Source organism: Vombatus ursinus, unplaced genomic scaffold (assembly GCF_900497805.2).
Source record: "Vombatus ursinus unplaced genomic scaffold, bare-nosed wombat genome assembly UNPS02014778.1, whole genome shotgun sequence".
NCBI classification, from domain to species: Eukaryota; Metazoa; Chordata; class Mammalia; order Diprotodontia; family Vombatidae; genus Vombatus; species Vombatus ursinus.
In genome coordinates this window covers 57,190,003-57,215,112 of record NW_020954556.1, presented here as the reverse complement: position 1 = coordinate 57,215,112, position 25,110 = coordinate 57,190,003, and the positions used below count along the sequence as shown (strand labels likewise).

At 37.9% G+C, this 25,110-nt stretch overlaps 1 protein-coding gene across 1 annotated transcript in view; it reads left to right on the top strand.

Annotated features, from left to right (window-relative positions):
* Positions 1 to 25,110, top strand: part of ARHGEF33 (Rho guanine nucleotide exchange factor 33) — a 54,810-nt gene that overhangs the window by 5,759 nt on the left and 23,941 nt on the right. The window contains exons 2-10 of the mRNA XM_027865033.1: positions 1,513 to 1,656; positions 5,254 to 5,418; positions 5,628 to 5,749; positions 7,816 to 7,958; positions 10,713 to 10,772; positions 13,972 to 14,196; positions 17,467 to 17,596; positions 19,736 to 19,868; positions 22,962 to 23,045. Coding sequence (XP_027720834.1) covers positions 1,513 to 1,656; positions 5,254 to 5,418; positions 5,628 to 5,749; positions 7,816 to 7,958; positions 10,713 to 10,772; positions 13,972 to 14,196; positions 17,467 to 17,596; positions 19,736 to 19,868; positions 22,962 to 23,045 — 1,206 coding nt within the window. The remainder of the gene's footprint in view (positions 1 to 1,512; positions 1,657 to 5,253; positions 5,419 to 5,627; positions 5,750 to 7,815; positions 7,959 to 10,712; positions 10,773 to 13,971; positions 14,197 to 17,466; positions 17,597 to 19,735; positions 19,869 to 22,961; positions 23,046 to 25,110) is intronic.

Genomic DNA, 25,110 nt, shown 5'->3' with positions numbered 1-25,110 from the left:
GATCTGTTCTAGAAAGATGAAGGTTTTAATTCATTCTGCAAATTCATTCAGAGCTCATATTTTGTATATCACTTTCATTGCATATGAAAATAGAATATTCTGGGAATATTACAATCTCAGAGCAGAGGTCTGCAAAATTCAGTCAGGGATTACTGATTGAGAAAACTCAGGGTACCATTGCCCTGGAGCCACTATCAGAATCCCTGTTCCTTTTAAGGGGAGGATACTTTTTCTAGGAGCCCACTGATGCAGTTTGGTGAGTTCTATTACACCAATAGTCAGGGTGCAAATCAATCTAGAGCTCACTAGGTCTCAGATTCACTATCTTTTTGCTTTTAAGATTTCATATTCTTTTTTGTGTGTGAATTTAATGCTTTCCTTAATTAATTAAGAACATAATCAAGTAGTATCTTGCTATGAAGCCCCCTGCTTCCAACAGTTATAGAAGGAGTTCTTAATCCTTTTTGTTTCAAGGACCCCATTTTGTAAAAGCTTACAGACCCCCTTCCCAGAATAATGGTTTTTAAACAATTGAAGGAAATGATACATTTCAGTTATAGGTTAGTGAAAATAAGGATGTAATTTTTTTTCCCATCCAAGTTCACAGCCCTCTGAAATGTATAAATAGACATCTTGGAGGTCTATGGACTTCAGGTTAAGAACCTTGAGCTCAAATGCAGTCCTGAGAAACAGAATGAAAGGACTGACTCCTTTTGGGGGCAAGAAATGGGGTATGGAGAAAAGGAATCTGGGAAACATCCTTGGCTGTTTTAATCCTCCTCCCCAACGCACACACGTGCACACACATGGACGCATACACACACACATACACATACACATACATACATACACCCCCTCCCCTTAAAAACCAAACCAATGAATCCCTGGGTATGCGTAGTGAGATTCTGGCAATGAGAAGGTAGTCTTTGCTTAATGATCTGCGCTTTGCAGGGTTCTTGAGTCAGGAAGAATATAAATCAATGACCCAGAGTGGGCTGGGCTGCTGGGGTGATCTTCCAGGTAAAAATGCCTGGCAATTTGTCTAGTGTCCCATGTGGTAAGTGACGCCATTGGTGGGGAAGTAAGCTGCTATCCTCCTGCAATACTGCCTAGGGCCCTGGCTTCATGGGGATTTGCCCAGCCTTCTTTGTTATGGTCATCTAACCCTGTTCACATGTGACTTTGCAAGATACCCTGGGACATTGTCCTTGGCCCCTGAGTTTGTCTCGTCTTTGCCTCCTGACAAAGGAGGGAAGACCTCTTGATAGAAGAGAAGGGAAAATAGGTATTAAAAACTGAATGAGAACCTATGAAATTTAATTTGAGGCGTGAGGGATCCTTGGTGCAAAAAAAAGTTTGGAAACCACTGACCTAAATCCACCTTAAGTGTTGAAGAGCTGGAAGAGTAAAGCAAAAAGACAAACAGCAACAGCTCAAAACCATAACTAGAGTCCAGACACACCTCCCCATTTTTTTTTTTTTGAGCCTAAGATGCCCTCTGTGGTGCCCTAGGCTACGAAGTACATGTCTTCCCCGAACTTGCCTCCAGTGGGAGCCCGGCTCCAGCGGCAGGACGGAGGGATCATTACCTCTCTAGAACAGCTCCATGAAAAAATCAACGAGATGAGAGACGTGTTCAACTCGCTGGAGAACAAGGTAGACACCCATTTCTAATATGTGGGGTGGGCCGTGGGCTGGCCATTCAGAGAGGTAAAGAGGCAGCAGAGAAGAAATATCAAGACCAGAATTACACGGTTCGCAAGGATATAAGGGAGAGACTGAGAAAATGAAATAACACATGTAAAGCGCTTTGCAAATCTGAAAGCGCTATATAAATGCTATTACTATTTTCATTATTGTTATTGCTAGTAATAATAATAATGACAATGATAAGCCATCAAGAGCTAAAAATCTTGAGAGTATGAGGGCTCTGGAGAGATTGTCTCAGGAGTTAAGTGGTGAAGAAGGTGTATTTTTCATCCCAATACCTGGTGTCTATAAAGAATCTTGTTGAGAAATATTGCCACCAGGGTAACTGGTCCCTAATGGACATATTTACCAGGAACTTGAGATATGTAGTGATATATAAGATAAAATTTCTAAAGAAACAAGATAAAAAAAGACCCATTATTAGTAACCAATTCAGAATCTAGTGTGCCCATAATAGGCTAGCTACCATCAAATAAAATTTAGATAATCATTCAGTTGGAGACCTGGTGTTTTATCGATGGAGAATAAGTCCTGTATTCCAGCCAGGCATGCTCAAAAGTTGCCATTTGCCTTAGGGTGGGAGTGGGGTGGGGGGAAGTATAGGGCCAGATAAGAACATTTTTGACAGTGAAACCTGTTTCGTCAGACAGTGGTTCTATAATATTTTTTGGGCCAAGGATCCATTTGAGCTCCTGAGTAAATTTCAGGGATTTTTCCCTTAGACATATAAACATATTTATTTTGATTTTAATGCTATACAGTAACTGTCCTGTTTTGTTTTGCTTTTTGCTTCAACAACGATTAAGCCTATACGATAAAAAATGCTGAGCCAGAAACAGTTGATTTGATTTTTGGTCCATCTTAAACAAAACAACCTCATCAGAGTAACTTGCATGACCAATTTGCCATGCAGAAATCCACCACTAACATGGATGAAATAGTCAACTAAAACACAGTTTATTTCATCCATATATACGTTTGGTCATTGTTTCTTGATCCCTGTTATTTTCCTCGTCCTTCATGCCCTATGTATATGACAGGGCCCTCCCTTCAGAATAACCTCTTTGGTTTTAATTTCTTATCCTGTACTAGCATTACTTTCAGGTTCTAAGAATCCTCTCATGAATCCCAGTGGACCATAAAGTCCTGGAGTACATGTTGGGAAACATTGCTGTGGGAGAAGATAATAGTTGACATTTATATAGCACTTGAATATTTACAACATACTTCATGTATCGTATTTCATTTGATCCTCACAACAATATTGGGTGGTACCAATGTGAATATTATTATCTCCCTTTCTATAGATGAGGAAACTGAGATTTTGAGGGGCCAAGTCCAAAGTTCCACAGTTAGTAAGCAGAGAGCTAGGATTTGAACGCTACTTCCCCAGGTCTTTGGGTACCATGTCCATTGTTCTTTCCACTTCACCATGAAGTCATCCTGCGGTAGGAAATGCCATTCTAAGTTGGGACCATTCATTTCACTTGTTTGGCTTGTTCTTATTCCTCAGGTGTTTAGAAATACAGTGAATTCTGTTAAAGCTGAATGAACCTTTGCTCTTCTTCCCTTACACCAAAGGAAGTATTTGGTATATTTTGTATTAAAAAAGTTAGAGTATAGGTTAAGCCTCCTAAAAATTTCTTTTTAGGATGGGTATTCCTGATGAAAACACTCTTTTGTCCTATTGGTAAATTTCTTTCAATGCACATATTAGATGAATAAAATAAAGCACTCCATTCCTTCAGATTTTTTTCCCCTCTGATTTACTGCTAAGCTTACAATTCAAACTTGGAAACAAACGGCTATCACCACAGAACACCACATTTTCCCGTAAAAGTTTGTAGAAGATCATCATCACCTTTTAATCCCATAAAAACTTGCTTCCAAAGGTATTTTCGTGTCCTTTGCTTTCTAAAAACCCAAGTAAATTGAAAATGTATGATTCTTAATTATTCCTATAGAGATTGGCTATTCCCATCCAAAGATTCAGTTTGGGGTATCTCTCCCACCCTGCTCCTTTTGTCCATAGGACCATAGAATAAGAGCTGGATGGGACTTCAGAGGTCAGCTAGTTCAATCCCCTCATTTTATAGGTGAGGAAACAGACCCAGAGAGGAGATTAGAACCCAGTTCCCCTGGCTATACATCAAACACTCTTTCTACTGCATCATGAGTGATAATTATCAGAGGACATTCACAGCACTTTCCCTTTGTAAGAAAACCCTTAAGAACAGCCAGCTACTTAATTTTTCAAAGCTTCATTAAAATTATTATGAGCTTAGTAAATATCAACATTTCAATGTATATGAACATTTCTATATACAAAGAAGAGCAGGGAAAAAAAAAACCCTTTACTTCCATCCTGCAAAACCCTTTACTTCCATCCTGCAAAACCCTTTACTTCCATCCTGCAAAACCCTTTACTTCCATCCTACATGCTAACTAGCAGCACATTTTCAAATCCATTTTCTGTGCATTTCACACAAAAATGTATCAGGCATTCTTCCTCCAATGTCAGTGTAATTTTTCTGTGAGCTTTTTTTACAAATATATATAATGGGCAATCAGGAGAAGCTTAAACTGCTTTCTGTCCTACCATTTATTAAGCTGGCTTGTGAGTTGCAGCATGCACACTATGGAGCCAATCAATGAAGCCAAGATTACCCCGGCCATCCAAACTTTAGTTAAAAAGGAACAACTAAGATCTAGTGGGCTTTTCATTTTTAGAAAGAACACAGTATACTAGGAATTGACATTAAGGATTGCAAATTTATTATAGTCTTTACAGTACCATGAATGCATCAGCAGAACTGGAAGGATAACCATTTGTATATGCAATGTATACCATATACTTTTTTCCGTTATAACAAGTTACCCGAATAATTCATCAGTTCAGATAATCAGGGATTTTCCTGCTTCTTAGATGGACATCTTTTGCCATGTTATAGGCTTTTTAGACTTCTTACATTTGCTTTTGATTTTCAATATTCTCAAGTTTTAAAATGAAGGGATACGTGCTCAAGACATAGCAAAGAAGGTAGGTCTGGCCATTTTTTCTATTTGCTTTAAAAAAAAAAGGGTCTTTCCCATGCTGTGATTTTTCAATCTCATGTGCCTGTGACATTAACATGATCTAAAGAGAGAAACCAGTACCAAGTTCTAGGATGCTATGTTTAATTCAAGAACTGAAGGGAAACACCTCCAGATATGTAACTGTATAGACCATTTCTAACAGCCTCCAGATCTTTTAAGTCTTTTGAGACTTTACGATAGAACTTGGTCAGAAAGGGTAATAACTAGGATGTCCATGATTTTGATTTGCTTATGGTAAAAATATAAATGAAGTAGAAAACTACTGTATTTGTAAAAGGGCACTCTTTTTGGGGAATCATTCTTCTTTCTTTCTACCCCAAATCCTTTTCCTGTAGTTTACTGTTTTAGTGATTTATAGACTGCCAGGAATCCCGCATTTGCTCGCTTGCCTTGTTGAAGAAGGAAACTTCAGGAGCTGTGTTTATATGTAATTTCTTAATGACTTAGTTGCAGGCATTGGCCTCGGAGCTCAAAACTGGTTTCACGGAAGCGATGCAAGAGCTTTCGAGAATTCAACATGGAGAGTACGCTTTGGAAGAGAAAGTGAAGAGCTGCCGATGCACGATGGAGGAAAGGGTGTCAGAGATGAAGAATTCATTGAATTATTTCAAGGTAGGCATGGTTTTAATTTTCTCTGTTTTTTGGTCTTAGGAATGCAGGTGGAGAATTTACCTTTCCTAGTGGTCTTCTAGATAAGAGGCTGGTCACCTTTGGAGTTCTGACACCAAGGGCCGTGATAGAAATAAGTCTCTCTTCCTGGGGTCAGGATTCACTCTTACTCAATGTACCATTTTAAATTTATGCTTACTCTCTTCTTTTAGGAAGAACTTAGCAATGCCATGTCAATGATCCAAGCCATTACCACCAAACAGGAAGAAATGCAACAGAAAATTGAGCAACTTCAACAGGAAAAGAGAAGAGAGTCTCGCAAAGTGAAAACCAAGTAAGTGCCTTGTGGGGAAAGGTGTCAAGTGCCAAGGTCAGATCTCCAAAGCACTGGGTACTTTAGTCTAATCCAACAAACATTTAAAAATGTTTTCTACATCACAGACACTTTTTCTGGTCTGGGCATCAACTCCTTTATTTCTGAGATCAGAAAAGTGAGTCCCAGAGAGGTCAAGTGATGTATCTAAGGTCATAGGTAGAGGCATGATAAAAAAGTGATGGAGGACTTCATCTTGCCAGACATCTACTGTCACTCTTTCTATCAAAGCAAAAAAGTTAATACTTTCTTAACTTGCCTTAATGATAATTTTATTCCTCAAAAAATGAAGGAACCACAAAGGGGAACTTACATCATGAATCTGATTCTACAAATGAAGAGGAACTGTTCGCTGGAATGGGAATTATGGAAACTGTGAGAGAAGTGTATACTCTTCTCTATTTCCCACTCTGTCTTGGATTTCATGATAGAGGAGAAGCATAGTCTGACATTCACACCAGAGTTTGGGAGAGCAGGAAAGGGAAAGCTCTTAAGAATTAAATTCAGAATGTATAAATAATTCTGAAGAGGAAGAAAAGGAGGAATTATCTAAAGAAAACAACATGGTTACATGGGGAACTCATTGACTGCAGTAGATTTGGAAAAAAAGTGTACAAAAGATGGGAATGAGGGCAGGTCACAGAAAATGAATACAAAATCAGCATTTTCCGTGTACATGTATACCTATAAGAATAGTGAAAGAAAGAGAAAGCTCATGGTAAGTTTAAGCTGATGAGGAAAACTAAGGGTAACAAAACATTTTTAAAAGCAACATTGGGGAAAAGAGGAAGATGAAAGAAAGAAGAGAATTGCTTCTTGGGATGGATGAAGTGCTAGTAATAGATGATTTGCAGAAGGCAGAATTTGAAGTTTTGGTTTTGTTTTCTTTGCCAATGAGAATGATCTTTTGTCATCTAATAGGAAGCTGAAACCTAAAATAAGGAGGAAAGATAGTAAGACAGCATCCAAATGAGCAAGTGGGTTGGGACACTGCCCCCAATCCATCTTCACTACTACTAAAGGAAAGAAGGAAATAAGTATTTATTAAGCACCTCCTATGTACCAGGCACTGGGCCAAGTGCTTTACAAATATTATCTCATTTAATCCTCACAACAACCCTGTGAGGGGGGTTGCTAGTATTATCCCCATTTTACAGTTGAGAAAACTGAGGCCATTAGAAGTTGTGACTTGCCCAGGATCACACAGCTAGTATCTACTGATGAGGGACTATACAAGAAAGATCTTGTACCCTATCAGATTCAGGTCACTGTAATAGGATATTTTAAAAGTTCACAGTCAATATTTCTTTCAAATCACTTTTTTGAAAATGCAATGTACAGAGCAAACTTTTGTTTATAATTGGTAATAGACCTTTCAGGAGTATGGTTACTTGAATTTTTTTTTTTGTCACTAACATTTTTAGGATTACTACATATTGCTCCAGGAAACTTCCTCTCTTATGAGGTGAAAGCTACAAATATGAGTTGATTTTTTTTTCACTCTCCAAAAGGGTTAGGTTTTGTTAAATATTTTGAATACTTTAACCTTTAGTATAAGTATAGGGAATATATGTAATAGAGGCTTGGCCAATCAGGGCCCCTTACACAGAGTATGTGTACAGCCTGTTCTACCTAATGCCAGCCGATGTGGAATAATCTGGGGAGTCTGCTTCCAGTGAGGTGTGAATCACATGCTTCTATGAATCTGAGAAGAGGTTGTAGGTATCAACTTTAGCAACTGATCTGTACATCCTACTAGCTGCTTTTCATCTTGGTCCTGAGCTGCAGGGAAAAATAGGACACAGATGGTTCTAAGTAAACCATCTCCATTATAAGCACTTTCCCCTGATATTGGGAGTAACAGAAAGGGTAACCAATGTTGTAACTAAGAGTTGATCTCTGGGAAATGGAAGTATTTTTCTTTTATAATATTTTTATTTGATAGGGGCAGAGGGAAATAGTCTAATTTGCCAGCCCCCTAAAGATGTTAACATTGGTACTGGTTTCATCATTTTTTCCTTATCTAGAAAACCACAAAAGGAAGAACATATGCCATCAGCTGGAGCTGCACCTACCCAAGGTAGTCCTTTCCGCTCAATCAATATCCCTGAACCTGTTTTGACAAGTGAAGATTTTACAAATATTTTGCCAACTCAGGCCTATGAGAAAGGTACAGTTTGCAATCAGACTGAATTCTCTGAGTGGTTTTGGGTTTTTTTTTTGCACATATGTTTTTGGTGATTGGGAGAGATGGACGAATTCTCTCCATCTCTATTACTCTAGCAGAAAGTACGTTGTGGAAATTTTCCCCTCATGTCATTGAAATGGAAAAAAGCATTGGGGAATCTAAAAGCCTACAATACTTTGCTTAATTTGAGCTTTGCCTTTTGGGGAAAAAAAACCATGACTTGAATATTTCTAAATTAGCAAGAAGATAACTTCACAAATATGAAAAAGTCATATCTAACCAAAGGAGCAGGCTAAGATCTCTTATATGGGTTCAGCTAACTAAAAAAACTTTTATAAACCCACACATTTTCACAAGTAGGGAAGTGTGATGAAACAAAAATTTGTCTGAAGAAGATCCTGAGGCTTTAGATGGTTCTAAGTGTGATATGGCTGCTGAGAAAGTGAATTTGATCTTTGCAGCCCTAAGAGAGACACGACTTTCAGGATGAGGCAGCTGATAGACCTGCTGGATTTCGGTCTAATCAGACTACATCTGGAGTGTTGTTGACTTGTTGTTCAGTTGTGTCTGACTCTTTGTGCCACCATTTGGGGTTTTCTTGGCAAAGATAGTAGAGTGGTTTGCCATTTCCTTCTCCAGTTCATTTTTCAGATGAGGAAACTGAGGCAAACTGGGTTAGGTGACTTGCTGAGCTAGTAAGTGCCAGAAGTCAGATTTGAACTCAGGAAGATGAGTTTTCCTTACTCTATGCCCAGCACTGTATTCGCTCCACCATCTAGCTGTATTCAGAGTACCATGCTCAATTCTGTGCGCCATTTTTTAGGAAGGACCCTTGATAAACTAGGGAGTATTTAGAGGAGGGTAACCCAGAAAAGTGAAAGGCCTTAAATTCATATGCCACATGAGGAACCATTAAAGGAACTGGGGAAGTTTAGCTGAGAGAAAAGAGGTCTTAGAACTTAGAACCCAGGAGAACATGACCCTTTCCTCAAGTAAATGAAGAGCTCTCATGTGGAAGTGGCCTAAGATGTATTCTGCTTGGCTTCAGTTGGCAGAACAAGGTGAAATGAGTGGAAGTTGTAGAGACAAAATTTTACTTCGTATGAAGAAAAACTAAAAGTTCATGCTATCTAAGAATAGAGTTGTTTGCTTTAGGAGGTGGTGAATCTGCCCTCCCTGGAAATCTTCAAAAAATTTTTTTTGGGGAAATTCATATAAATGACCTCAGAGATCCCTTCCAAAACCAAATATTCTGTGGATTCATTGTATGCAAATATATCTAGAACTATGTCATGGCTGCTCCCATTGGTTCAGTCATGGAGTTCAAATATAATAAGCTAACAATGCTGAAGAGGTAGGCCTTAAAATATAGCCCTGACATTGTCCATAGCACTGGGAAAAACAAAACCAAAAAAACTCTTGTAAGAGAAGCCCAAAGTTTTAGTCTTGTGAATAGGGGTTAACTCATAAAAATAAATAAGTTAGCTAGTCAATATCAGCTAACAGATTTTTTTGTTGTCATGTAGGTTAGAAAAAATATATTTGACCAAATGTTCTCCCTGTTTTTTCTGTTATATTGGTTTTGTGTGGACATGATTACTGAAAGACTGAAGTTAGAACATTTTCAACTGGATTATAGACTATTCATAAGATTTTAGGACAGTAGCTCCTCTTTCCTTTATATGCCTGAGTCAAGTACAGTACCATGTATGCAGTTGGTGATAGACAACTGCTAGTTTAATACATCAGCATTTGAAGGGCCTGGAATTTTGTTGGTATAAGCCCTACCATAATTAATGCAGATTGCAATTCCTCTATAACTTAGTAGATGCTTTGAGTTGCTTTGGATGAACAATTCATGATATTGTGGCCATTCTGGTAATCCACGTCTTTAAAGTGAGGTTGTCTGGTCCTCAGACAATAGACATATTCATTCATTCTTGGGCAGACTCCAGGCTTTTCCATCTTGGTGTAGGACCTGCCAAAGCTTACATTTCACTAGTATAGACTTCAGGGTCTTTGGATCACTTTTATACCACAATGAGGCATTAGGATAGGACAGTAGTTGAGGCGTATTGAATAAACTAAGAAAAATTTAGCCAAAATCATTGATCTGACTGATTTTTTTCACTATATTAATCGATTCTGAAAGTGGCATATAGATTTAGTCTAGGACTTGTTCAACCCATCCAGACAAATCAACATGTCCAAGGCCCACGTGAAAATCAGACATCAACTCTACAGAAAATAGACTTTGTTTTATTAAAAACAAAAACCAAACCAAACCATGAAATGTACCTCTTATCACTTTATCTTCATTTAAGTTTTATGGGAAATTTGAAAATTCTGAGCACCTAAAATGTAGATAAATGTTTGTAGTCTTTTCACCTAGTGTTATGGGAAGCTGAAGAGGAGGATGATCAGATTGGGAAAAAAGAAAGGATGGATGTGGCAAATTGAAATCAAGCCAATGAAAATTTTTATGGGTTGGTTAGCATGTTTTTGGGACAGCTAGTTGATGCAGTAGATAGAGTGGATACTCAGCCTGGAGTTAAGAAGACTCATCTTTCTGACTCCAGGCCCGGCACTCTGGATAATTGGCAATTCGATTTAAATATAAGGTCCTAGAGCAAAAATTTCAGAAAGGGTCTCCATTACTCCATACCAATTGAAAAAATTTCCCTTCATACTCATGATTGCTCAAGAGAATGAAAGATTCCTTTTTTTTCTCTACAGTCCCAGAATCCAGACCAGTTCATGCAGGAGACAGTAATGTGAAAGGAATCATGAGTCCTGGTAAGCATAAAACTTTAAATTTTAAAAAATCGATGACTTCTGTTTTTACATTACCTTGCTTTCCAAATACATTCCATATCTTTCCCTTGCCTAGATGGGCGTCCCCTGTATCAAATAGTGAAAGTGAGAAAAAATAGTTCAGCAAAACTGAACAATACCTCAACTAAGTCAGATAACCTATGCAATGTTCTTCTGCAGGATCCCCCAGTAGGTCCCAGGTCAAGCCCCAATTGGTCATTGTTTGGACCCTGATTGGCTCAGAGTGAGTATAATAGCAATTGTTTCTATTTGGGCCAGAAATCCTGAGGGTCTTTCCCTCCCAGATTGATTGATTTTTTTTTTCTTTTTTTGACTGGGTAAAGAGACCATTCTCTGTCTCATTTCTTACCTAGCCTTAATCATTGAATGGGCATTCCTTCAGTCATACTGAGACCTATTAAAGACCTTAGCTTGAAAAGGCCAACCTATCCCACCGCATCCAGGGCCATCTCCAGTCGTCCTGATCTATGTCTCATCATTGGACTCTGTTGGCTCAGGAGGAGAAAGTGAGGCTGGTGACTTTGCACAGCCCTCCCTTCCTTAAATCCAATTCACTTGCATGTCATGGCATCACCTCCCTATTGTAAGATGGCCAAGGGCAGTGTAAACAATAAATGAACACTTATTGAGAAGCCAGAAACCAGAGTGTATGCAATGCAGCAATCAGTTTTCATTGGGCTAAATATATTTTTCAGGAGAATATCAGAATTGACAATCTGTTGTTAGTAGAATGTGTCATCCTCCCTTCTAGGTGTATTTTCAGTTTGTAGGAGGAAACCCACCCAAAGGAATGAATGATGGAATTCTAGACATTGTAGTATCTAGGTCAGGGAGTTATTTTGAGGTAGGGATCTTCCCAAAGTTCCTTCCTTACCCCCTAATACTATGCGTGTACTTATGTAAGGCTGGCTATGATTACAACTTTTAAATTTCTAATAATGATTATACTGCCTTGTCTTCATTTCTGTCACTGAGCTTAGGACAGTGCCTGGCAAATAGTAGATGCTTAATAAATGCTTACTGTTTGAATGACTCTTATTGTAATCATCCTATTTCAGGCTCTCATTATTTATCTTTATTTTTTAGAAAAATTTTTTTATTCTGGATTGAACACCAGAAAAGTGCATTTCATATTAAGGAAGAACACAGAAAGAAGTTTCTTTATGAAACTTTGAACCTCAATTTCCTGCCCCTTGCTTTTAAAAAAGTATATAAAGGGGGGGCAGCTAGGTGGTGCAGTGAATAGAACACTGACCCTGGAGTCAAGAGGACCTGAGTTCAAATCTGGCCTCAGACACATAACACTTGCTAGATGTGTGACCCTGGCAAGTCACTTGACCCCAACCGCCTCGCAAAACAAAACAAAAAAAAGTATGTAATAAATTCTACCCATTACTTTCAAAATTGTCCTACTCCTACTTCTATCTGAAGTCCTTCTGTTTTCTGCTGTGCATTCAAAAATATTGCACTGGTCCTCTTTTTTGGGGAGTGATAATTGCTAAGCCCTCCTTATAGTCCTGCCTCTCCCTCCCCCTTAAAAAACCAAGAAAAAAGGAGAAAAAAATCTTTTAACAAAGACATTTAGTTAAGCAAAACAAATCAACAGTGTCCATTTCTGAAAATGTATGTTTCTGTACCCTGTGTCCATCACCTCTGTGTCAGGAGATGTGTAGCATGCTTTATTATAGGTCCTTGGGAGACATGGATAGACATTGCATTGATGATGACCAAACCTTCTCCTGGCCCTCCTACCTGTCTATCCCCTTTGCTGGTTCATCATCCATATCTTGCTCCTAATTGTAGGTGTTCCTCAAGGCTCTTCCCTGGGACCTTTTGTCTTTTCTCTCTACATGATCCCTCTTGTTTATCTCCTTAGATCCCATGGGTTTAATTTCTATGCAGATGACTCAGAATTATATATATCCAGCCCCAGTCTCTCCCCTGAGCTTTAGTCCCACATCACTAGTTGCCCATTGGATTTTTCAAACTGTATTTGACTCTTTTGACCATCCTCTCCCTGCCTAGTACTCTTTCCCCTTTGGATTTTCGTGACATTACTCTCTCACTTGGTTCTCCTCCTGTCTGTCTGATTGTTTCTTCTCAGTCTCCTTCACTGGATCACCACTATCTCACATATTCTGTGTGTTCACCCCAAGGCTTTGTCTTAGATGCTTTTCTTTTCTCTCTATAATCTCTCATCTGGTGACCCAATAAGCTTCCACAAATTTAATTATCATCTCTATTAAGATGATTCTCAACTTTGTATATTCAGCCTAGTCTCTTTCCTGAGCTTCAATCCCACATCTTAAAAGACCTACTGGACATTTTGAAATGGGTTTTCTATAGACATCTCAAACTCAACATACCTAAAGCAGAGCTTAGACTATTACAGTAATCTCCTAATTGGTTTCCCAACCTCAAATCTCTCCCTGCTCCAATCCATGCTCTGTGCAGCTGCCAGAGTGATTTTCCCAATATGTAGATCTGATCATGTTATTCTTCTACCCAATAAACTCTAGTACCTTCCTATTACCTCTAAGAGCAAACACAAACTCCTCTGTTTTGGCATTTAAAACCTTTCAAAACTTAGCCTCAGCCTACCTTTCCAGCCTTACTCCCTTTCACATTCCCTATGGTGCAGTCAATTTTGCCTTCATACTAAATATGGCATCTTCGTATTAAATAGGGCACTTCATTTTCTGTCTTATTCCTTTGCACTGACTGTTCTTATGCCTAGAAGCACTTTGTTCTCTCCTCTGCTTTTTAGAAGTCCTAGTCTCAAGGATCAAATATGCCCTCCTAAGGAGGCCTTTCCTGATGCCCACCCAGCTCCTTATGACCTATCCCTCCAAAGTGCTTTATATCTTTCTTGTATACAGGGTCCTAATTTAGACTTTGGATATATAAACAGACGTGTCTATGCATGTACATGTAGTCTTTCCTGATGGAATGGAGTTCCTTGAGGACAGGTAACTTTGTGTCTAACACAGTACCCAGCACATAGCAGGCCTTTAATAAATTTTTGTTGATTAATTGACACAATATGAAAGATTTGATGCTTGAATGGGATATTTTGTAATATCCAAGTATGTCCTAAGGGGATTAGATCAAAAACACCCTTTAAGAAAGGTCAAGTCTCAACACAGCTTCTGTTTTTTAGGAGTGAATGCAGCAACTCCCGAGGCAGAAGAAAACCTCAAGTCCTGCTTATCTGCTGATGTTCAGACCAAGGGTCCCCTGACCTCTGGGCTGTGGAGACAGCCCAAGGACAGTAAGGAATGGAATGAGGAGTATGGATCCAAGGATCACCCAGATAAACCGAAGGAGGCAGCCCAAGGCAGGCACAGCTCCTTAGAGAATGTTTTATGTGAAACATCTTTATCTGGTAAGTCTCACGTGTAATGCAGGATGAAAAAAGATCTTAAAAGGCAGGCTATACCCTGGCCACAATTCTAGATAAATTCCAGACCTCTTGGACCCTGATCACTTCAGGAGAATTGACCAACTCTGTCTGACTTCTATTATTTGATACTGAATAGGATCCTCATGGACTTGTAGCATATAGATGAGGGTGCTTTGTCACACTAGTTTCCCCTCAAGCCCTGAGTGAGGTTTGCATACCCTCTTAAACATTCAGTTCATATTATTCAATTAAACTCAGTAGCATTTGTTGATTCCTGATATATTCAAGACACTGATTGGAGGCTAGAAACTTTTTTACTGAAAATAAATAAATGATGAACAATCTTATCTAGTTTGCATCTTTCAATTTCTGTTAATCTAGTGATTGATTACAAACTCCTACACAATTATTCATATCAATAATGAATATATACTTATACTCTTATGTTTTGCCTGCCTAAATAGCACTATGGATTCTGATTATAGCAATTCTTAAGAGTACTGGTATGAATTCCATTTGGACTTGTCCCTATCCATTTGCTAAGCCAATCATTTCTATGTTGCTGCAGTCTGTTGTCAGCCTTCCTTGCCAAGTTCTCTTGTCTTGACAGATTAGTTTGACTTACATACTTCTTCAGTACTTGGAGAGTCCATGATTTCATCAGTAAAGCTATTCCTGCCACTGATGCAAATTGTAACCTTTTTATGATTTTGTAGATGGCCTTTGAGTGGCGATGACTGAAAAAATAATCACAACAGATATATAATCAGTCCCCTCAGTTTCTTCATCTATAAAATGAGGGGGTTAGACTAGATGACTTCTACAATTCTTTCCAACTTTAATTAGCCAATGATTCTGTAACCTGGACCATACTTGAAGTCTTTTTTGTCTCAGGAGAACTCAACAATTCTATACTCTGCAGACATAGAACCCAAGGTCACCTTCACACTATGATGAAATATTTGCATAACACTTTAGTGGAAGATGACCTAGTTTAAGTTTAACCTTCTTGATCTGGGACCCTGTCTTCTTTCATGCTTCCTTATTCTTCATGCCGGTAGTACCACTGATGGGTTCCTTTCCTTCAGCAATTAATAGAATTGATGAGTTGAAATGTATCTTTGAAACCATCTGCCCCAACCCCACAAATTTTACAGATGGAAGAATAGAATACAGAGGAGAGTGACTTGCTCATGGTTACATGACTAATGAGTGGCACAAGTAGAATGTGTGTCACATGGATTCTGTTATATTATATTATCATATTATATATGATTATATTTAAAAGTATTATACAACTCCAGAATGAGAAGTAGTGCCTTCCTAAGAGAAGGTGTGGGGAAAAGTCAACTTGTCTCTGAATTTACAAAAGACTTGTAGAGAAATATAGAGAAGTTTATGAAAACTGAGTAGAAATACTTTAATGAAAGTTTATGTTGTCTTGTTAAGAGAAACATCAAAGAGGAAGAATAAAGCATCATGCCCTTGGGTATAAAAATTCTCTGGGTTAGCAGATATACTGAAGCACATAAGCTTTAGGAAAGAAACTTGTTAGGAGGTTAAAATACACTATAGAGAAGAGGAGGGAGAAATAAGAAAGTAATAAACATTTTAGTTCATAAGAAACTGGAATACAATGAATTTAAAGTTTATGTATTTTGCTTAATGGAAAAAATTTGAATATGTTTATATGTAAATACTTTTTATTTAAAAAAACATAAAATCTTCATTTTTAGCATTAAAATTTATTCACAATTATCTATCTTGGATGATCTAGTTATTCACTTAACTATTTAGATCTTTGTACTAGACTGTGAAACCCTTGAGAATAACTTTTTAAAAAGTGTTTTCTCTTTTTATTATAAAATTAACCAAAACTAACAAATATGAACATTTCAATATACAAAGAACCGGAAAAAAGGATTGTATGTGAAACAGTGAACTTCCATTATGAACAGTTTTTAAAAAGTGTGTACTAAATTGAACAGTGCAGTAACATAACTACCCGGTCTGTTTTCCTTTCTGAACTTCCTTTGTTCTTTTCTGTATATTTAAAAATATTTCATTGGTGTTTATTCTTTCTTTTTTTTTTTACATCTAATTTATAACTACCCACCAACTTTCTTTCTTCCCAGCCCACAGAAAATTTCTCTTGTAACAATTATAATCAAGAAAAACAGGTTACTCCATTGGCTGTGACTGGAAACGTGTACCTCATTCTGCATCTCCAGTTCATCACTTCTCTGCCACGGGGCAGATTATGTTTTCTTCATTGTGGTTTCCCTCTCAAGTCCTACCAGAGTATCTTCTTCACAGCAGAAACTCCTTAAATTTTGTTTTTGCTAAATTACTCCAAAATGTTAAGGAAAAGTTTGCAAATATTGTGCTTTTGCTTTATAGATGACCAACTAAATAAGTATCTTTAAGCTCCAAGGGATGATTTATTGGTCTAAAATGAAACTTCAACTTTTAAAACAAATTTTTATTTTTTATTTTTTAATTTTTTTAAAAACTTCAACTTTTCTCTCATGGTTTCACACACTACAGACAGGGATACAACTCACTCGGTTAAAGAAGGAATGTTAAATTTTTGATTGGTAGCCCCAGTACAAATAAGAATCCACAGGTGTTCCAAGCCTCTCAATTAGCCCCAGGTTTTAAGTATTATAGTCACTTCTATAATAGTTTCTAGTAAGCAGTAAAATTGGCTTCATTTCTCATCATCTTTTCCTTCCCCTCTTTCCTGTAGAAAAACTGAAGAGAAGACACATAGTTTATATATATAGGTAGTAGGAAGGGCTCCCTTTAAAGGTATATTAAGTACATAATACAACTCTGAATGAGTTTAGGTTAAGCATAATCTGAAATTGTCTGCCACAGAATCATAAAATTAAAGACTGTTAGGCCTAGGAGAGATCAAAGATAAATCATTTAATCCTATTCTTTCATATTATAGATAAGAACACTGAAAACCCCCAAGAGGTTGAGTGATTTCCCACAGGTCACATGACCGGTTAGTGGCAAATCTAGACTAGAACTAAGGTACTTGATACAAAAATGAATAGTTGTATAGTACTATGATAAAAAAAAAAGAATTAGGTTGATGGATACTCAATGCAAAGTTCTGTGAATTCTTCTGTCAATGAGGTGGTTTTTATTGTCTCAATTTTTCAGCAATAGACTAACCCCTAAATATCAAGTTACAACATTCTGATTTTTTTCCAACTGTTTTATTTGGGTTAATTTTTAAAGCCAAAAGACAAACTGTGGCTCTGGAGCTGCTTGAATCTGAACGAAAATACGTCATCAATATATCCCTGGTCCTGAAGATCAAAGCAACGTTCCAGGGATCTGATGGGAAGAGGAGTACTAAAGAGAGAAGGTATCCTTGTTGACTTTGTCTTTCAAGCAATCTAAGAGCTAACTTGCCTTAGCTATCTCTCTGAGTTATGTGATTGTACAGCAGTGGGCAATGGCAGCATAATATCCTCTTGCCCATAGCCCACCTCAAAACCAACCTTGCAATGGATCAATAAAACTAGTCTTCTGGGCCTTCTTCAGCCCTGGCCTGTATCGTGATTGCGACAGGAATAACCAACACATCTGGCTGGGGATCATGTTGTTTTTTACCTTGCAAACTACACGGCTATTGTGAGGTCCAGATTATTTTTTCCTCTCGGGATGTGGAGGGGCACTAGATGACTATCAGGTGCCACATGATTGTTTGCAGGGAGTAGGAAGGGACTTCCTGGGCCTATGATTTCATTTGTATAATACAGGGAATGCTGGGGGTGAACATTTTCTCCAATGCTGCTGCCTACAAAAGGCTGTTAAAACTCAGGCCTCAAATGTTTCTTATTGTCTATTTCAATGGCACCATAGCAGTGGGAAATATGTGTGTGTGTTTGGTTCAGGAGGGTACATGTGCATGTGCATGATGAAGGTAAGTGAAATCAGAAGAAGCAGGCATCTGCTTCCATAACACAAGCTATGGAAATATGTAAATCTTTGCTTGGCCCGTGAAGGGGAAATAGAGCTATGTGGAGGTCTTGAAAATGCCATACTTTCATTTTTGTCTTTGCCTAATAGCCAGCACAGTGTCTTGCACTTAGTAGTGCATAATAAACATTTGTAGAATTAACTAGATCATTGCAGACTGAAAGCTATGGCCTCAGATACAAACAGATGTCTTCTAATAGCTGGGCTGCAAGATAGATGTGAAGTCAGGGGCAGCTCATAGCTGACAAGGGGTCCTGTAACAGCTTCTCACCATGCTTCCATTCAGTGGAGGTGACAGGCCATAAAGCACCACTAGGTGTCACATGTTTAAACACTTTCTCTGGATAACTATCTTGCCTGTTGCGCTGTGAAGTTTTTTTTTTTTTTAGTGACTGGAGGTGATACCCATGTTAATGAGATTACAGATTCATTGAAGAGAGCCACCAGAGCAGATTGGAATCTATTCCTAAATGTTGTGGCCCTTCATGTTGTGACAGCCTTAGATTGTCAAGTATTGCACAAAGAGGAAAAGATGTGAATTTCTGCACAGGTCAGAATAGATTCTTTTCATAATACCTTAGAGAGCAAATGAAAGAAAAAAGAAAATCTCACATTAAATAAGTTTTCTTTTTCAGTTTCCAGCTTAAAATACATTTTTCAACCTCCCCAAAGTAACTACCTTCAACCTAACCATTAAGAATTACCTATAGGGTAGTACAACTGTGAGTATAGTCTCAGTACTATCACCAGATAAATACACAGAAAGAAGAAACGTGGCTTTAATAATCAATTTTGCAAAGCTTAAGATTTTTTTTTTTAGATTTTCCATAGAATTTCCAGTGAGCAGAGTTATGTGTTCAGTTACTTTCCTTACAGGTCCATCGAAGATAGCTGCAGAGCAGACTGGAATGTATTCCCAAGTGTCATGACCCAGCCTTAGACTGCCAAGTGCCAGGATTTTAAGTTTGAGCCAGAACTGGTGATCATTTTTTTTTTTTAGTTCATCCATGCCCCTATCTAGGCCTTTTATTTGAGCTCTTTAGAAGACTACATTTCTGGGGAACAGTCAGAGCTAGTCTTTGGTAAAGCACGTCACATGCCTTATCTCATTTGAACCTCACAACAACCATATAACAAAGGTATTACAGGTATTTCCCCTGCTTTACAGATGAGAAAACCATGACACAATCACTTACTCATGGTCAGACAGCTAATACATATCAAAGGTGGGATTTGAACCTCCAATTCCCAGATTCTATCCACTTTCATTTTACCTAAAGAAATGAGAAATTCTAAACACTTACAAAAGGTTAGTCAAGCAGTAAACTTTAAGACTAAATAACATTTGCCCAGTAGGCTCTTTATGAAGGAGCTTTCCTACAGCTTCAGAAATCTGTGATGGCTTGGGATCAGGGAATATTTCTTTCAGAGCAGGGAATGGTCCACATTTCTTATATTCCTATTGATTCTGTCCCATTCAGTACTTAGTTTGTATAATCATGTCTTTCTATTCTGTTTCTAGTCTTTTCCCAGGTTCCTTGAGGTACCTTGTCCAGCAACATTTGGATTTACTTCATGCACTGCAAGAAAGGGTCCTGAAATGGCCACGACAAGGAGTCTTGGGGGATTTATTCCTTAAATTGACAAATGATGAAGTAAGTTTGGTTATTGACCCTTGACCCATGACTGAACTGGAATATTTGGATCACTACCTTTTATTAATTTGTTTCACTTGGGCAATAGATCATTTGAATCATGGAATCATAGTGGTAGGTAGGACCCCTAGAAACCACTCAGTCCAACCATCTCATTTTACAGATGAGGAAATAGAAGTGACTACCATAAGGTTTTACAATTAGTAATGGAGTAGGGATGAGGACCCAAGTTTCCTGACTGCTAGTCTAGTATTATTTCTATTGTATCACTCTGCCACCATTTGATACATATTCTTAATTTTGTGTCTCAGAGATCTTTAAAAATAGATTGGATGGCCATCCTGTTGGGTGGCTTCTGTTTTCCTACTGAGAGGCAAGAGGCAAAATAAGATGATTTATTGACATTCTTTTGATAGTCTACAGTTAAACTACAGATAGGGCAGTAAGCTTGACTTCAATTACTGACAAAATTCTAATATGTATTCTTAAAGGGGTGGTTCATCAATATCTAGAAAAGGAAGCAGTGATCATAGAGAATCAGCTTAGCTTCAGGAACCAGTAATACAAGATTAGCCTTTTTTCTTTTGTGCTAAACATATTTTACCTAGATTTTAGCAAAACTGTTCACAAAGTCTCTTATACTGTTTTTGTAGGTGAGATGGAGACACATAGACTAGATAATTGCATAATTATGTAAAGTCAGAACTGGTCGAAAGGACAAACTTAAACAGCAGCCATTTTGATGTCAAGTGGAAAGCGGTCTCTGGTGGAGTATACTAGGGATCTAAGACTGATTCTCTATTTAACATTTTATCAACAATTTGGAAAAAAGGCATAAGTAGCATGTTAATCACATTTACAGATGACACAAAGTTATAAGGGATAGCTAGATCTTGGATGACAGAGTTAGCATCCAAAAATATCTTGATGGGCTAAAACATTAGGCCATAACCTATGAGATAAAATTTAAAAAGAATAGATGTAAACTTTCATACTTGGGTTCAAATAAATCATTTTTGCTAATACAAGATAGGAGAAACTTATCCAGATAGCAGCACAAGGAGTTTTAAGAATCTAAAGATTTTAGTGGTCTACAAAAGTGGTGGCAAACTCAAATAGAAAGGGAGGGCCACGAAACCATAGATAATGATCCCTACAGGCTACATACTGCTTTAGAAGCCACATATACCATTATTACACTATGTATAACCTATATCAAATTACTTACTGTCTTAGCAAAGGGAAGGGAGAGAGGGAGAAAATTTGGATCTCAAATTGTTAAAAAAACAAATGTTAAAAATTGTCTTTACACGCAATTGGGAGAAAATAAAATATTATTTAAAAAAGAAAACTGTAAATAAATATTATCTATGTTTTATTTTGTTTTAATTTATTTTGTAAAGTACTTTCCAATCATATTTTTATCTGGTTCATGCTGTGTTTGAAAGTGTTGTGGGTTGCTATTTGACCCCTCCGGTCTATAAGTTCAATATGAGTCAGCAGTATGAGATATATGTGTGTGTGTGTGTGTGTGTGTGTGTGTATTTATATATTGTCATCTTGGGCTGCATTAAGAGAGACAAAGTGTCCAGCACTGAGATGGTGACAATCCTGCTATACTCTATTTTGGACATACCATATCTGGAATTTATGAGCACTACATTTTAGGAAGGATAATGATAAGCTAGAGAAGAGGGCAACCAGGACATGAACAACAATGTGAGGTAATGATACATGAAGATTAGCAGAAGAAAGTGGAGATATTTAAACTGGTGAAGAGAAAACTTAAGAAAGAAGACTACGAAAACTTTCTTCAAGTATTTGAAGAGTTGTCCTATGGAAGACAGATTAGAATTTTTCTGGTCGCACCCAGAAATTTTGTTGTAGTTGGCCCCAGAGACTAAAACTAGCAATAATAAAGAAGGCGCAAAGAAACAAATTTAGATGTGATTTTGCCTAACAAGAAGGCTGTGTAAAAAAGTAAAATGTAATACTAAATAAATCAAATAAATTTAAAAGATTTTTTAAAAAGAAGAAAAATGTGGAGCCTCGGGGGGGTGCCTTTCCCATCGCTGGAGGTCTTCAGGGAAAGGTTGGATGCCCTCTTGTCAGTCACGTTGTCTAGTGGATTCTTGTTGAGGTACAAATTGGACTAGATGAATGACCCTTAAGTCCCTTTGACTTCTGAGAGTCTGAAAATTCTGCACATTAAAATTATGAGAATAGATTATAGATGGTATTACAGGAGGAAAAATTTCTCAATTACCTCCTGACAAGTCATTAGAAATGAGAGAATTTTCAAAATGAATTATGCCTTTAATTATATTAATAATTTTGGCAACTTGAGTCAGCTCAGAAATGACTTTTTCCTTGGTTTATAGTTTTTTTTTAACCTTAACATAGAGACGCTATATTTTGTTTACAAATACTAAATATGGCACAATGGAAGAAATTCTGGATTTGGAGTCAGAAGATCTGGGTTCAAATCACAGTCTTGCTACTTACTAACTATCCTCCCTTAGTCGTGCCTTCTCTGGACCTCATAATGTTTTCTCATCTATAAAATGGTAGAATTAGATTAGATGATCTTTAAAGTCTCTTTTGGCTATCAATCTATGACCACAGGGAGTACTATATTTAGAGTTTTAAAACATATCTAAAGAAAAATTAAATAGAACCCAACTGGTTTGCAAGAAGGGGCAACTAGGTGGCACAGTGGATAGAGAGCTGGGCCAGGAGTAAGGAAGACTCATCTTCCTGGGTACAAATCCAGCCTCAGGTACTTACTAGCTGTGTGACCCTGGGCAAGTCACTTACTCCTGTTTGCCTCAGTTCCTCATCTGTAAATGATCCAGAGAAGAAAAAGGCAAGCCAGTCTAGCATCTTTGCCAAGAAAACCCCAAATGGGGTCATGAAGAATTACACGTAACTGAAATGACCAAACAACAATAATTTGCAAGAAAATTTTAAAAGAATAAGTTGGATAATCTGTAAAGAATTCTGACTTCCTTTGTAATATGTGCTACTATAAAAATACATGGTATAATCATTGATGTTTCTCAATTCTTATGCATTTTTGTGTTTATTTTTAAGAATAATTTCTTGGACTACTATGTTGCTTACCTGAGGGACTTACCTGAATGCATTTCTCTGGTCCATGTCGTGGTACTGAAAGAGGTGAGCTAACCATCTATATGAAAATGGTACTACTGACCTATTAGCCCAAACATGGCAACAATGCTGAGCTGTTTGAGAAATGGATACGTGCTGGACCATTTACCCTTTTTGGTTTAGATCCTGCCATGGCCAGTGCCTTTTTCAAGACTCCTGGGGAACACTGTGTCAAGGTTAAAAGGAGCAGGGATCAAACCTTGCCCTCATTAACGCCATCCACTAAGTAATGGAGCTGATTACACGGCTAACCATTCATAAATCTTCTAGATGCAACTGGTAGACCTGTGGTCCTTTAAGCTTTCTCATTTCTGTGTAAGGATATTCTGTTATTCTAGAATCTGCAGGGCACATCATAGTCATGTGACTCTTTTGGTTAACAGCAATTGCAAATTGGGACAACCATTGTTCCAGTGAAACTCTTCCTGCAAATAATAGGTACTCAATAATTATTACATTGGTTCAAATATCAGCTACTCCCCTACCCACCCTCTCAGTCTGGATTGTATAAAACCTGATTGTGGTCTACATTCAGTAACAGCTAGGTGGCATAATGGATAGAGGGTTGGATTTGGAGCCAGGAAAGACTTGAGTTCAGATCCTGTGTGTAAAATGGGAATAATAGCACTAACTTCACAGGACTCACGTGAGGATCAAATGAGATAACATATGCAAAAGGCTTTGCAAACTTTCAAATGCTATATCAATGTTACCTACTACATATTGTCTTATTTTCAAAGAGATAACATTTTAAGAGTGTGGCCTTTATTTGGTGGTTGACAGTATTTGGCCCATTATAGTTTCATAGGTTACCTACCAAAGGCAATGAATTCATCCCTGAGTGGCCAAATTGCAGGCAATGAACCTCTCTGTACTTAGCTACACTGCTCCTCATTTAGGAGTGCCAGGCTGATGGGAAACAAGATTGAGGTCTTTCTAGCTTGGTAGACCTTGATAGAGCTTGTGAGCTGCTGAAATAATAGCAGTGAACCCAGTGTCTCCTCCATACTACGGTGAGGCATCAGGGTCAGACCAGTATGGTATATTCTTTAATTTCTTCAGCTCATAGGCTCATAGAATATGGAAGAACCGTAGCAACCTTCAACTCTTATATTTTGCTAGGGTGGAAACTGAGGTCCAGAGAGGTTAAGTAAAATAAAGCGTCCACAGTTACCTTGATGGTAAGTTAACTAGGGCCAAAAGAAAAAAAATGCAATTAAACTCTGCAGTAGTGATATTAAATCAACTAGCAGTGTGAACAGAAGGTGAGAGACAGACAGCAAAGAGCTAGTGTCAGGCCATTGTTTACCCTTTGGAAACAGACTGACCCTAGGATGATATGAACAAATCCACTAGCAGAAACCAGAAATGATTACTCAGAACATATCCAATGGTCTTCACAGAATAAATTCAGGTCTGCAGTTATTTTCCTGAGTCTCCCTTACCTCCCATGTTTGATCAGTTACCAACTCTTGATTCTGTCTCCAAAACATTTCTTAAATCTTTCCATATTTTCTCCACTCATCCTGACACTGTCCTAGCTCAGCACCTTATCACCTTGTGCCTGTCTTCTAACTAATTTCCACCCTTCCAATATCCTCCACTTCTAATGTATTTTCCACATAGCTTTCAGGCTAACATTCCTAATACACCGGTCTGACCATGTCATGTCAATCCCCCACTCTAGATTCAGCATTACTTTTTGTTGCCTCTGGGCTACCATATAAACTCCTCGGGCTGATACTGAAAGTCCGCCCCAGTAGGAATCCCACCCAGGCCTAGAATGCACTCCTTCCTCATACCGAACTCTTAGAATTCTTAGTGTGTTTCTAGGTTCAGGCCAGGTGCCATCTCCTGTAAGAACTCTTTCCTAATCCCCTTAGATATTAGTGCTTTCTTTTTCCTCAGATATCATTGTGTATATTATTATGTATTATTGTATATATTATTATTATTTGTGTATATACTATATCTCCCCAGTAGAACATAAGCTCTTCGGAGGTGAATACCATTTCCTTGTTGTCTCAGTATTCCTAGAGCCTGCCATAATGTCCTTCATGTAGCAGGTGCT